Source organism: Triturus cristatus, chromosome 1_1, assembly GCF_964204655.1.
Source record: "Triturus cristatus chromosome 1_1, aTriCri1.1, whole genome shotgun sequence".
Lineage (NCBI taxonomy): Eukaryota > Metazoa > Chordata > Amphibia > Caudata > Salamandridae > Triturus > Triturus cristatus.
In genome coordinates this window covers 1,268,460,615-1,268,475,179 of record NC_140579.1, presented here as the reverse complement: position 1 = coordinate 1,268,475,179, position 14,565 = coordinate 1,268,460,615, and the positions used below count along the sequence as shown (strand labels likewise).

General features: G+C 44.5%; 1 protein-coding gene across 1 annotated transcript in view; it reads left to right on the top strand.

The window, feature by feature from the left end:
- Positions 1 to 2,765: 2,765 nt before the first annotated feature.
- The window catches only part of LOC146871935 (translational activator of cytochrome c oxidase 1-like), a 47,362-nt gene continuing 35,562 nt past the window's right edge, over positions 2,766 to 14,565 (top strand). Inside the window, exons 1-2 of the mRNA XM_085599797.1 lie at positions 2,766 to 3,085; positions 13,535 to 13,641. Of these exons, the coding sequence (XP_085455923.1) occupies positions 2,785 to 3,085; positions 13,535 to 13,641 (408 nt within the window). The 5' untranslated portion in view covers positions 2,766 to 2,784. The remainder of the gene's footprint in view (positions 3,086 to 13,534; positions 13,642 to 14,565) is intronic.

Here is a 14,565-nt window from a genome sequence, read left to right as displayed (position 1 = left end):
GGAAAAGATACAGAAATCAGCTCTCCACTTTCCAGAACATTTCACTGAAACTGGGCCAAGCAGCGCATCCCTTAGAGCAATGGGTGCAGGGCTTCGTACTCTGGGCTAAAAGGCAGGAGAAGAGTCATTCGTGGGTGCAGGGCATTTGTCTGTAGTAACCCATGACGCCAAGTTGAGAGGAGAGCAAGATCCCACTAAGTCCTTCTTGATCAGGGCGGCATTAAAAGGGTGGGCCAGGGAATTGGTGAAAGTCTCCGATACCAGGGCCCCCATTGATTTTCACACACTCCAGGCCATGCTGGATGTAGTAGAACAGGTTTCCCTTTTGCAGTTTGAGGCTCGACTCTTTGCGGCAGCGTTCTGCCTCGCGTTCTTTGGGGCATTCAGAATTAGCGAACTGGTGGCTAGGGCAAAAGCCGACCAGTCAGGAGACGCATTATGCAGCCACGATGTAAGAGTGTCACTTAGGCTGGTGATCCACCTCAGGAGGTCTAAAACTGACCAAGCTGGGAAGGGGACGGACATAGTACTAATGCCACTGGGGGACCACAGATACTGCCCCGATTCTAGAGTCAAAAATTACTTGGCGATCCGCCCCAATGTCCCGGGTTACTTTCTAATTCATGTGGATCAGGTGCCTCTCTCAAAATTTCAAATAGACAAGGTCATGTGTGCTTGCCTCATGCGTGCAGGCCTTGCCCGCCCTGACCAGAAGTATTCGAATCACTCATTTCGGATTGGGGCGGCCACTGCAGCGTTTAAGGCGGGCATGTGACAGGAAAGCATAAAGAAAGTGGGACGCTGGGAATCCTGTTGCTTTAAGCGCTACATTCGTCATTGAGTGGGATAGGTAATGTAAGCTGGACCTGCGCCCCACCCCCCCACCCCCTCTCCCCCCACGGTGACAAGGGGCAGTTGTAAATATTGTGTGCAGTGAATTACAGTGACATATCCAGGCATCATGTGTATAATATGTGTGCAGTGAAGATGAACAGCATAACATGTAGTGCATTGTGGAAGCACGAAAAAGTATTAAAATAAGTGTGTGAAAATGGCATCCGTTTATTTTGCCAGGATTCCAAGTGTGGGTGATCGGCCACTCGTTCGTCGCCAGACTGGCCCAGTGGGCTGCACGCAGGAAATGGATGCAAGGGTTCCCACACACCAAGTTGGTCTGGTGAGGTTTTCCCCGGCATGAGATGGACCAGCCTACTGAACAGGCTAGAACAGGGCATGTCTGGGTGGGAAGGCTTTCCCAACATCTTGATAATCCACTTGGGGGGGCAACGATCTCACCACTATGGGCAGGGGTGCTCTCCTACAGGCAATGAAGACTGACTTGGGGTAGATTAGCAAGCACATGGGCCAATGCGAGCTTTTTTGGTCTGAAATAGTGCCACGCTTGTCTTGGCACGGGGCCAAGTCTAATGAAGCAGTGGAGCATTCCTGCAAAAGGGTTAACAATGCGATGCGCAAGTTCACAGACCAAAGAGGTTTTTGGTTCATCAGACGAGCTGATCCAAATGAAGGTGAGAGGCTATTTTGATGCCGATAAGGTTCACTTGTCACAGGTTGGAATGGACCTGTTCCTCTTGGGCATGCAAGAGACACTGGAAGGAGCCGGGTGCAAGTGAAGAAAGTGCTGTTTGGTTGGTGGGGGGCTCTTTAGGCGACGGGGGCCGCCTCCAGAGCTGTGGCGGAGTTACAGGGCGATCTGGAAGCAGTTTGGGTACAGAAGGATACCTCTGCAAGAGCACAATAGGGGTGCCAGAATCAAATCCCAGGAGCCTCATGGGAGGGTCCTGGAACAATGACGTCGGCGCCCCGTTAGTCCTTCGGGTGGTTGTGGGCCTGAACAACCGGGGGCTTGCCTTGCTACGCTCTACCCTGAAAGGGCCGTGAGTAATAAGGGACCAATGTGTCATCGGATCCAGTAAGGGGATCACCCCTATAAGGGTAGCGCTGATTGGGTTTTCCACAGTGCTTGGCTCATCAGGCGGGCAGGGCAGCATAGTTTGGTACAGCTGCCTGCCCTTGGATCGCCCGTAAGATAACCCACCGTATTTGCATACTTTTGTATGGAATAAACCTGCAGCAATATTTTCTCCAAACTGTGTTGTGTATTTATTCATGTATGCCTATTCTGCTGTGGTGTGGGTGGGGTCTTGCGCCTATAATGGAACTAAGAGAGCCGAGTGTGAAGCGGTCTCCTAAAGAGTAGCAGATTATCTGTGTGGCTGTCAACGATAACATTTAGTTTGTGACTGAATACCAGCTAGCAACGCGTGGCAGTGAAGCAGGCTGTGCTGTGACACGTGGGAAGTAGACTCCGACTGTTGACACGCGATCCAATTCCATGTTTGGCTACCAATTTCAGCGTTATCTGTTTTTTAACCTGCGTTTATCCACGTGATGCAAATCGCAGGCCCTTGTGTACAAAGGGGGAATGTTAGCCTCAAAGTTAATAATGGAAGTGCGGGAATGAGAGACACCTACATCTGTGCGACAGTGAGAGAACTCTAGTCGTGTGTCTGTAGCTGAAGAGAGGCCGGTGTGTGACAGAGGGCTAGCTGTGTGATGTGGTTCAAGTGCTTGTTTTAGTCTGTGTATTATTAGACTAAACAGTCACTGGCAATGCAATTTCTTTGCAAATCATGGCATGGTCTTCAGCTTTTATTAGAATAACTACGAAGTAGTGAAATAAAATGGCATCCTTCGATTTACTGTTGACTGCCTTGAATATTACTTGTTCTTTTTCCAGAAGGAACATAAAATCTGATCAATATGGCTGCTGCTGTTGGCATCGCAATGCTTCGCTCACAATATAGAAGAATATTATTGGCCCGCGTCCTGGGCGTGCAGGAACCTCTCAGTATTTATGGCTCTAAACCCCTGTTCTGCCATGTATCAACTATCATCGTGGGTTCTTCCGAGTTTTCACCTTGTGCTTCCATCCACACAACCCCTGCCTTCCCTGCAGGACACAATAAGTGGTTGAAGGTGAAACATGTCAAGGGGACGAAAGATGAAGCAAGAGCAACCATGTTCGCTAAGCTTTCCATGAAGATTAAGTTTGCAGTGAAAGGTAGGAATACATCACGTGCATGGGTTGAGTCTCGGTGTGGGCCAAGAACCTAGGTTGTGCCCTGGGAGTTTGTGTGCCCTGGGAAATAACAGTAACAGAAGTAAGTGAGGTGGGCTATGTGAGCTGAGATATTGGTTGCCTTTGCACAGCATGTCAATAGTGAAGTTGTATTAAAATTGGTAATTGTCACGAGGTTCTCCTTGGTTTGGGTGGAAAGTGACTTACAACCAATACAATACAATGCCCTATTAAGGTTTGTTTGTGATTTTAAGGACTGAATCCAAGCAGTTCAATGATTTGAAAAGTCTGAAAATGTTTCACAGGCTAGTTTTTTTAGACATTTGTAAAGCACAAGACACCTAATAGATGAGTTGAGTGTGATGAACTAGTGGAGAGAAATGATGTAGGAAATAGGCAAAAACACAAAGATTCTAATGAAGCAGTTTCGTAGATGTCCCATAAGTCGTGAGGCACTGTGTTCCAGAGAAATGTACCTCTAACTGCAAATCTTCTACCACCATTGGAAGAGGATTTGATGGGCAAAGGAGTTTAAGAATGTATTTCCTGAGCAAACTTTTCTCATGCTCTTGTGGGGAGTGATGAAATCTGAAATACACAGAAGCTTGGTGGTGTATTGCTTTTACTCTGCTAATGGGAACTCTTAGCGAGAAACTCCATCCTACTGACAATTGGGCAGGACATGGTGTTATTTATTCAAGATTGGAAGACAAGTCGTAGTTAAGTTCTGAAGCTTTGTTGAACGTGAGGCCAATGTTGCAGTGACCGTTGTGAATGCAGATATGGAAGCCAGCACCTGAGACTTGAAGGCTGTCCTCCAGGATGTTGCGTGTAGATAGTAAGAGTGAAGGGAGAGCAGAAGCCTATGCTACAAAGCGTGTTCTTTAGCATAGTCTTGTAAAATGTCAGAGACTAGACTTCTTAGATTGAAAAGAACAGATAGAGCACAGTTTTGACTTGTAGTGAAGGTTGATATATTTTTTTTTTCCATGTTTATTATCTGAGGCTTATCAGTGTGAGGATTAATGTGCCCAGCTAAAGAAGTTGCAAATGTATTCTTTTACAGCCCTTAAAAAGGATGGAGTAAGATTTCAGGAATGACAAGTGAAGGATTGTGTTTTTGCCTGGTGGATGGCGGATAGTGGCAAAATTAAGGCGAGGTATTTTTAAGACGTGGTTTCTCAAGACTAGAAGATCTAATCAGCTATGAGTAGTGCCAGTGATGGCGTGTACGTGAATGGGATGATTTGATAAAATACTGCAAGGTCTGATCTAGATTAGTTTGTTCAGAGCTTATTACAGGTTTAGTTATCATGAGACGTTCAAGTTGGGGGCCATAGGCATTAGCAAACACAATGAGATGATGGACGGAGCGCTGAAACTTTTCAGACACTCACCCCCCTTCGCAGATCTGGGTTAAATCCAACATTGTTCTTTAGCTCACTTCGCCACCTCAGTTCGGACCCCAACTATAAGCAAATCAGTATTGACCTTGTGCCTCATGGGAACAGTCCACCCCGAACTGCCAAGCCAGGCACTCCCTGAACCAGAAAAAGCATCCTGGGACCGGTTTCGGGATAACACCCCTCATCAGCATGGTTAGCTTGAATCCAGTGGCAAAGTGAGCAAGGGACTCACGTCTGGGCATACCCTGCGAACTTAGGGCGAACAAAGCAAACACAAGGAGTTGATGAACGGAGCGCTGGAACTGCCAAGCCAGGTCCTCCCTGAACCGGAAACAAACATCCAGGGACCGGTTTCGGGGTAACACCCCTCATCAGCCAGGCTAGCTTGAATCCAGTGGCAAAGTGAGCAAGGGACCAGTCACAAATCTGGGTTGAATCCATAATCGTTCTTTAGCTCACTTCGCCACATCAGTTTGGACCCAACTATATGCAAATCCGTCTTGAGGTGGTGAAGCGAGCTGTGACTGGGGGTGAGTGTCTAAAAAGTTTCACCGCTCCGACCATCATCTCCTTGTGTTGACCAGAGGCATTATCTAACCAGTTATCAACTCCTGAGTAGCGCCTCCCCTCGGATTACCTAGTCACCTCTCCTAGAAACCTGGGGACTTGTCTCGAGTAACTATAAAATGCAAACTGTACATACGTGTCCTCTATCCTTTTATATATCCTGCACCCTGCCCCTCTTTACCTTTGTATATTATTGTGATTCCAAGGCTATTTTACATTTCTATGATTCCTGTAAAGTGCTCTGGTCAAGTTTGCGCTCTATAAAACACATAAATAAATCATAAATAAATAAAGGATCACTGTATTATAGGCCTTTCAAATGATAGATTGTGGATAAGTGTCTTGTGCTTTTAGCTGATCTGTTGCTGAGGTAAGCTAAGGTGAATGGGTTTGTTTTGAACTTAGGGGAAAGGAATAGAGGGAAAGGTAGAATGTTGATGGAGTCCAGGGTGTTGGTCTCCTAAGTGATTGATTATTTGTTGCGGTGTAAATGGAGGTGTTACATATATCCATATTTTTTGTGGACGGATCTCTGGACAAAGGATTGGTGGGCTGTGCACCTACCCGAGACCGGACCACCACTGCAAACAACATCCATGTAGGAACTTATCGGTAGACTATGTATCCGGCAAATAAGTTTTATTCAGAACATATTTTCCCAGAGCACAAGCACAGCAAAGATTCCACAGTCAAAGCCTTCTGCTTCAAAGACTACATTAAATTCAACCACCCCGTCCTCACGAAGCCACCATTAGGCGCTAAGCCCACTAGGGGTTCAAAACACATTGACCACCTTGAGAGGCACTGGACCATACAGAGCCAAAATACTAGTGATAAGTGAAGAACCTAAAAGAACAATTCATTGAAGGTCTCTCTATTAAAAACATATACATTTGAGATCACTAGTGTTCATGCCTCATAATGAAGAGAGTAAAAATAACTTTACTACACTGATAGCAAAGTTCCTTGTTCCGTAAAATCAGAAAAAAATTTTTTTAGATCTTTTCACAGAATCCAATTTATTCAGACCAAGTTTTGACAAAAGATTGTTTGACAGAACATAATGAGATAGTGTGACCTGGACAATAGATAGAATCTAATAGAAGTATGAAAAGATTCCATACTAGATGCATGAATAATGACTGATTATTGACAATTCAACTAGCAAAATATATAACAGGTGGATGAACCATACTAGTTTATATGCATATTGGATTTCCTTCCATGTTTTTAATGAGCCATTACTCTGATTGCTATATATGGACAAATAAAAAACAGCAAAAGACACACAATTTATGGGCGGAATGCAGAACAAATCAAAACATTCGCCCCCAGTCAAGAGATCTGGGTTAAATCCATCATTCTTTTGCTCACCATGCCACCCCAGTTTAGACCTCGCCATATGCAAATTGGTCTTGACCCTGTGCCTCATGGGAACAGTCCAGCCCGAACTGCCAAGCCAGGTACTCCGTGGACCGGAAACAAGCATCCTAGGACCGATTCCGGGGTTTCACCCCTCTTCAGCCAGGAGAGCTTGATTCCAGTGGCACAGTGAGCCCAGGAGCCACGTCTGGGCATACCTGGCGCACTTAGGGCGAGAAAGCAAAAGACACACAATTGATGGATGGAATGCAGAACAAATCAAAACATTCACCCCCAGTCAAGCGATCTGGGTTAAATCCATCATTCTTTTGCTCATCATGCCACCCCAGTTTAGGCCTGGCCATATGCAAATCAGTCTTGACCCTGTGCCTCATGGGAACAGTCAAGCCCGAACTGCCAAACCAGCTCCTCCCTGGACCGGAAACAACCATCTTAGGACCGGTTTCGGGGTTTCACCCCTCTACAATTGATGAACGGAATGCAGAACAAATCAAAACATTCACCCCCAGTCAAGAGATCTGGGTTAAATCCATCATTCTTTTGCTCACCATGCCACCCCAAAAAACAGGTCATTTGCCAATTCCATAAGCTAGGAGTATGCCAGAAGAGTGGGGCAATAGAATAGCTATCCCCAGTATATGAACATCTTCACAAGTGAATCGCCTCATTATTGCCATAAAAAATGAAGAATGCAGGTAAAAACTATGAACACGTATTTAAGCCGATAAACCAGACCCATCCACACCCTCCACAACGGGCTTAGTGTGCCACTTAATTCCACAGAAGGGTATATCTCCGAATATTGTGGGCAAAAATATTGATTTACCTAATTATGAAGTACCAAAATATCATGAACGTCCGTATATGTAGGTAAGTATAGATTTACTATTCTTAACTCCACATACCTCGACGATGTATGTATACGTATCATAGATATACACAATAGATATGTGGAGTTAAGTGAAGTAAACCTATACTACTTATATATACTTACCTTCATAATCTTTTGGAACTCGATATTTAGGTTACTATATTTTTGTATATCAATATTTTGCCTGTGAGATTCTGGTAGTATACCTGAACAGAGCCTTCAGCCCACCCCATAATTTCAGAATACCCATATTCCACACTAAACTTCTTGGCGACATTCCACTTAGGCCAGTCTGAGGATACGATTAACAACACTGTACATGTAGAAAATAAATATGTAATGCCCGCCAAGCGCCATAATTAAAATAACCTATTTATTTCAACAAGGATCAGCCCAGAAAGTATTGGTAACGTTATTTACTGTTTTTGCATTTATTTAAACAAAAGCAAACAGTCAACTGCTAAGGGAACACTCCATGTACAATTTAAAAAACAAATTGATCGTTTCAAGTCCTGGAGAGAAGGAGGATGCTAGTGCTTAATGATCTTTCATGGTGGTGATTGAAGGCATTACAAGGGAGTATAGGGTATCTTACAAGGAACTCTTTAAAAAAAATGTTTTATTAAGTCCGTGAATGTTGCAGCTGGGAGTAAAAGAGGCAGCAATAAGTTGAAACCGTCAGTCTTGAAACACTGAGGTCCTGATTGACAAACTGCATTTTGTAGTATGCAAGGTAGTTCCACTTATTACAAAATGCAATTCACAAACCTACGAGTGGAAATCTCCACCACTCCTATCTTTTCTATGGAGAGAGCCTCACACATGTATGTTTACTATTTAGTAGTAAGTGAGGGAGTAACAGGGGAAGTGGCTGGGAAATGGGAAATACTTATTCCCATACACAAAGCAGTAAGCCCATTGCAGTTCACAAACTGCACTTCTAAAGTTACAGCAGCCAAAAATGACCCAAAGCATTATTTTAATTTAATGTTACAAACGTTATATATAAATAAAGACAAATATTATGATACTTTATTTTAATTTAAAATACTGTTAGAAATGGGGATCTCTAGTTGGCAAGGGCTTGCACCTTTGTCCAAATAGGGACCCTTCTTCTTAGTCAGGATAAGGGAGTTACACTCCTAACATAACCCCTGCTCACCCCCTTGGTAGCTTGGCACGAGCAGTCTAGCTTATCTTAGAGACAGTGTGTGAAGCATTGCACATAACCCACAGTAATACAGTGTAAGCACTACAAAAGGACACCACACCAGTTTAGAAAAATAGCCAATATTTTTATATACATTAAGAGAAGACCAAAAACGATTAAAAATAACCACAATACAGTACCTAAAAATCTACAGTTGTCAAAATAAGCTTTAAAAACAGTTCCTTGATGTCGATAGCTCCGTCCGGGGCTATCAGGACATCGTGAGCAAACAAATCCAAACAGTTCTGGCTGACCGCGGCGTCGCGGGCCAGCTACGGTGTCGGGAAGACCCGCAAACAGTACCTTTCAGAAATGCAGGGCGCCGGCGACCTCTTCGTTGCGTTTCCGAAAACACGGCGTCCGCAGGCGTCGGTTCCGGAGGTCGGTGCAGGAGTCGTCGGGGGCCCTCGAAGTCACACATGTTGTAGGTTGATCTCCTCTCTGTTGGGATCAGGAACGCTGGCGTTGGCAGGCATCAGGTGCTGTGGTGCGAAGTGCAGTGGTGCGGCGTACGGTGCCCTCAGGTCGCAGTGTGAGCAGCGGCTCAGTGGTGGCATTGGATGGCGTCGTCGGTGAGACCAGGGTCGTGGTGCGAGATGAAGGGGGTGCTCATCACAGTGCTGGCAGTTCACGGTGCAAGCAGCGGCGTCGTCGTTGCTGAAGCACTGTTGTCGGCTGACGAACTGGAGTTGATGGCACTGGCGTCGGTAGGCTAAGGCTGCGGTGTGGGATGAGGGCGGTGCGTCATGTAATGTTGCGAGTGGTGCCCTCGAACCATGGTGCAAGCAGCGGCGTCTATTTCGGCGTGGAGCGTCGTCGTCGGGGATACCAAGGTGTCGTCGTGAAGCAGTGCGGAGTGTGGTGCCCACAGGCCACGGTGTGAGCAGCGGCTCGGTGGCGACATCAGCAGGCATCGTCAGTGAGACCAGGGTCGCGGTGCCCTCTGCATTGCCAAGGCATCGTCGTGAAGCGAGGCGGAGTGTGGTGTCCACCGGTCGCAGTGTGAGCAGCGGCTCCGTGGCAGTGTCAGCAGGCATTGCCGGTGAGACTAAGGTTGCGGCGGTGCCCTCTGCGGTGCCATCAGGACACGGAGTTGGCATCGGCATCATAGACGCCGTCGAGTTGCTTTTCCTCTGTTGCAGCACAAACCACACAGTCCCCAGTGCTGCAGGCAGAAGAGCTTGAAGTCTTTGTTGTTCCTGAGACTTCTTGAACAGGGGGCAAGCTCTACCTCAAGCCCTTGGAGAAACTCACAAAGCAGATTGCAGAAAGTTCAGTCCAGTCCTTTCACTGCCCAAGACAGAAGCTGCCACTGCAGGCCAACACAGCAAAGTTCACAGCAACGTGGTAGGTCCTCCTCACAGCTTCTCCAGCTCTTCTTCTTGGCAGTCTTCTTGATCCCAAAGAGTTCTAAAGTTCAGGGGTCTGGGCCCCAATATTTATATCCCAAAATCCTTTGATCTCTTAGGCAGAGAGTGTCTGTGCCCAGCCAGAACTAGTTCTGCCTTCTCTTGTGTGATTTCCTGGCAGGAGGTGGAGACGGCATTGTCAGAGGCAGACCAGGCCCTTTGAGGTGCAAGGAAATCTCTTCCCTCTTCCCCCATCGCAGCCCAGGTCTATTCAGCCCTTTCCGTACCTACCTAGACTATCTGGAGCCACTCCTGCTCCCCGGCCTTCTGTCATCCAAAACCCAGAAAGGCAATCCACATTCCAGCAGAGGCACACGGGATGACTCGGCAAGAATATACCTACTTTCTAAAAGTGGTATTTTCAAACACAGAATGTAAAAATCAGCTGCACTAAAAGATGCATCTTTAGATTCTGAGTTTAGGCATACAAAATTTTATTTTCCTACCTAGTTCCCAGGGCCAGTTATGTTTATAAGATGTTATAAACAAACTTCCCATTCTGTCCAATGGCGATCAGGTAGCCATGCAATAGTGAAAAAATAAAATAGGCTGTAATTCACTATCAGGACATGCCACGCACACCAGGGCATGTCCTACCTTTCACATACACTGCACCCTGCCCACAGGGGTACCTCGGGCCTACCTTAGGGGTGACTAACATGTAGAAAAGGGAAGGTTTAGGGCCTGGCAAGTGGGGGCACTTGCCAGGTCGACATGGCAGTTACAAACTGCGCTCAGACTCTGCAATGGCAGGTCTGTGTTACCTTTTTAGGGCTACTCACGTGGGTGGCACAATCAGTGCTGCAGACCCACTAGTAGCATTTGATTTACAGGCCCTGGCACATGCATTGCACTTTACTAGGGACTAACAAGTAAATCAAATATCCAATCATGGAAATACCACTCCATAACACAATTTACCACAGGAGCATTTGCACTTTACCACTGATCAGCTGTGAGAAAAGTGTGCAGAAACACTACGCCAGCAAAAACTGAGTAAAAACCGGAAGGGCAGAAAGCGAAAACTCAGGAAACACGCCAAAAGATGCCAAGTCTAACAAATACATATACTTTATTTTTTTTAAATAATTACATTAAGTTCATTACATTGTTCTGGAAAAAAGAAAGCGAATGAGTTTGAAATTCCTGTGATATGGTACTAACCAAAAAGGATCAGCCTTGAGCAGTCTTCTATATTTGTAATTATCATTAATGGCCTAGATGCACAAATGCAGCGAGTTAAAGAAGACAGCCATTAAAACTGTAATGTCTGTCAAGGTTTATGGAAAAATGTCACTGAAAGCCCCAGGTTGCTTTCAGATCACCACTGGAATGTGGAACAATGATTTTGTCAACATGTAAGGAAAGGTATTCCAGGTCGTTACTAGGTCTTGTGTGTGATGCATGTGGACTCAGCTGGACCCTCTTATCAACCTCAAGCCAGGGCGCTAAAACCCAAGGCAAAAGAGATGGACTAATGCTGTGGCGTCTATGGAATCAAATAGGCAGCTGCATTCTGTGCCTTTTGCATTCTAACAGCAGTCCCATGTCTAAATTGTACACATATTAAAGCTTCGTGTCAACCAGTACAGCAAGACTTAACTTTAATGTACTGAAAGGCCACGTTTTGGGACGTGTTTGAACTGCAACCTTAACTTGAGCTGTCGTTCTGACTAAATCACAGATGGGATCATAGCCCTCAATTTACCGTGATACCGTTTTTGGCCGATTATAGCACATCCAACAATCTACAGCATTGGATGCACAATAGGAACAAGGACATCTGTGAGCCAATCCCCCAGTCATCCCAGCTTTACTATTGATAACTTTGATATAGCACAGGGGTGTGCACATAAGTGAGCTCTAAAATCTGCTCTGCTTACTTGAAACTGAACAAGTCACCATTTTACTTAGCACTGTGAACGATATTGAGTGCTAAATAAATGTATAAACTGGTACCAAGCCATTAATGGAATGTGTTTGTGAGCATGGTTAAGTACCTTTGATGCACGAAAACGTAACTCTTTAGAATATACATTTAGGGGCAGATTTACAAGCCCATTGCGCCACTTTTACGTCACTTTTAACATGGAAAAAGTGACGCAAAAGTGGCACAAGGGCTTGTAAATCTGCCTCTTAGTTTGCATCTTCCGAATTAGTTTAGAGCAAATCCAGATATTGCAGCCAGGGCGCATTGACTTTCAGAGGCTCAAAGTGATTTATATTATGCGTTATCTACTTCAGATCCCATCACAATTAAGCCATAGTCTAACCTCGGCTCCATTTTTCTTGATAATTACTAGGTTTGATTTTTGTTCACCATAAGAGTGACTGTAGTTTTTTTGTAAATTTAATTAGTTGTGTGGAGCTGCCAGTAGTTTCATTAAGATCAGCACTCCACCGACAGTTTGTATAAGATAGGCAGTAGTGCCATTGTGACTTGCTCGTCTCCTTCAGACCAGACCTTGAAAAATCATACAAAAGTTACCAGTCCTGCTGGTCAATTGATCTGAATAATTTACTCGACCTAACTGTAATGCTCTTGACCCATAAACTAATCTCAAATTGTAAGATCCTGGGCAAATATTTAGTTTTATCAAGCCGCCTTTGTCTTCATTATCTCATATGAGAGCACCTTGAAATATGTGAGTTCAGTATGTCTTCTGTACAAAAAACTCTTTTATTAGGCTAATTTTTTTTCTTCATGTAAATCTAACTCCCATATAGGGTAGACATGACCCTTGACGTTCTCTTCGTTCATTAACCGCATTGGCATCAGGGCGAGGCAGCATGTTTCTCAGTTCTTGTTAAAAAATTCTCCCTTTTGATAAATGTATTACTAAAGCATGATGAGGTAGCACACTGTCATTTGCAGTCAGCACATTTCCCATTGAAATGGCCACAACATTTCACACTGACATGAAGTTTTACTATTAAAACGAAATAGTGTACAAACGATAATGTTTGGAAATCGCGTTTCTGAAAATATGTATCATTTGCATATCACCAAGTAAACATCTGATTTGTTTTGATCCTATTAAAATCTTTTCTTCCATCAGACTTCTGAATTACAAAAAAAAGGCTTTCCTATTTGCTGATATATTTTGAAATATTTGTATTGTTCATTTACAAGCTATTTAAGCATGCTGTCTGTTAGAGAAAAACTGACCTCCTACAGCCTTTCCTTTGACGATGATTGGAAGACAGTTCACTTTACAAAATCCTCTAACTTTGCAGTCAGAGTAATAAAAATAAACACCAATCTCCAGGATAAAAAAGGGCCGCCATTTGTAACAAGACAGAAGCTGATATTTGACCTCTGTCTTTGAATGCATAGCATTTGTGAGAAGATAAAAAACAGATTTAAAGGCATCTTTATTGCTCATGCCCCTTCTGAATGAACAGAACACCTGTTGGTTACCAGCTCAAGCTCTCTAACCAAAACTGGCCAGTAGGCCCTAAAAACAGCTTACCCTTATAAAACCTGACTTGCCAAAGTAAGTGGGCAGTTGTTTTTTTCAAGACCCAACATTGCATTTTTTTAAGAGTGACAGTAGTTTGATTAAAGTATACTTTTTCTTGCAGAAGCCGGCTCAAACCCAGAATTTAATGCGAGTTTGTCACAACTTTTGGAACAATGTCGAGGCAAGAATATGCCAAAATCTTCAGTGGAGGCAGCGATTAAAGGAGCGGTGTGTAGTAAAAATGATCATTTTCTTTTCTTACTCAGCTGTGATTTACGTATTCCTGAGTTTCTTCTCTTCCCTTTTAAGATTCACGTTGTATGTATCCTTGTACTTTTTTATAACCATGCGCACTGTCAAGTCTCCATAAATATTAAGGTATTTAATAGAAGCTCTTGATCTAATACTAGAGTGACCTATGTTACAGTACCACTTTCTAGTATACTTTACACTTGCAGGGGTATATTAGCAAGGGAAATATCGCCGCTTTAGCGGGACCTTTTCCTGCTAAAGCGGCGATAATTCTATCGCCCTATCAGCAAGCTGTCGCTAACCGCAGTTAGCGTCCGCTTTCTGAAGAAAGCGACCGGTTTGGGTGCCGCTTTGCATGTCAGCGATATTTATCGCTAATGACATGCAAAGTAGGCGTTCCCGACCAACAGACCTGGTAAACAGCCGCTAACAGGCCTATCGCCTATTAGCAAGGAGGCCCTGGCCCCGGTTAGCGATGTGAAAAGTCGCGCTAACCGGGGTCATCGCCGGTTTTTTAACACCTGCTATTTTCCTGACTTATCCATACCTAACATGGGGGGTGGATTATACTGATACGACCACAGGGTTGTTTCAGTAAGGTTTTCCCCCTTCCCCATGCAACATCGCTGGTTTTGTCGCGATGTTGGCCCTTCCCTCCCGCTATCGCTGGAATATTTATTGCCATAGCGCTAATTGTTGCTAATACAGCATTAGCGTGGCGATATATTCCAGCGATAGCTGGCGATAAAAAATGTTGCGCTAAGCACGCTCTGCGATATTTATTGCAGTTTGTTGCTAATATGACCCGTAGTCTTTTCAATAGCCTTCTTAAGCATATGTTGAAACCACTTTTAGAGTTCTTGGCTTGGTAAGAAGTATTTGGTTAAAAAAATAAATGTG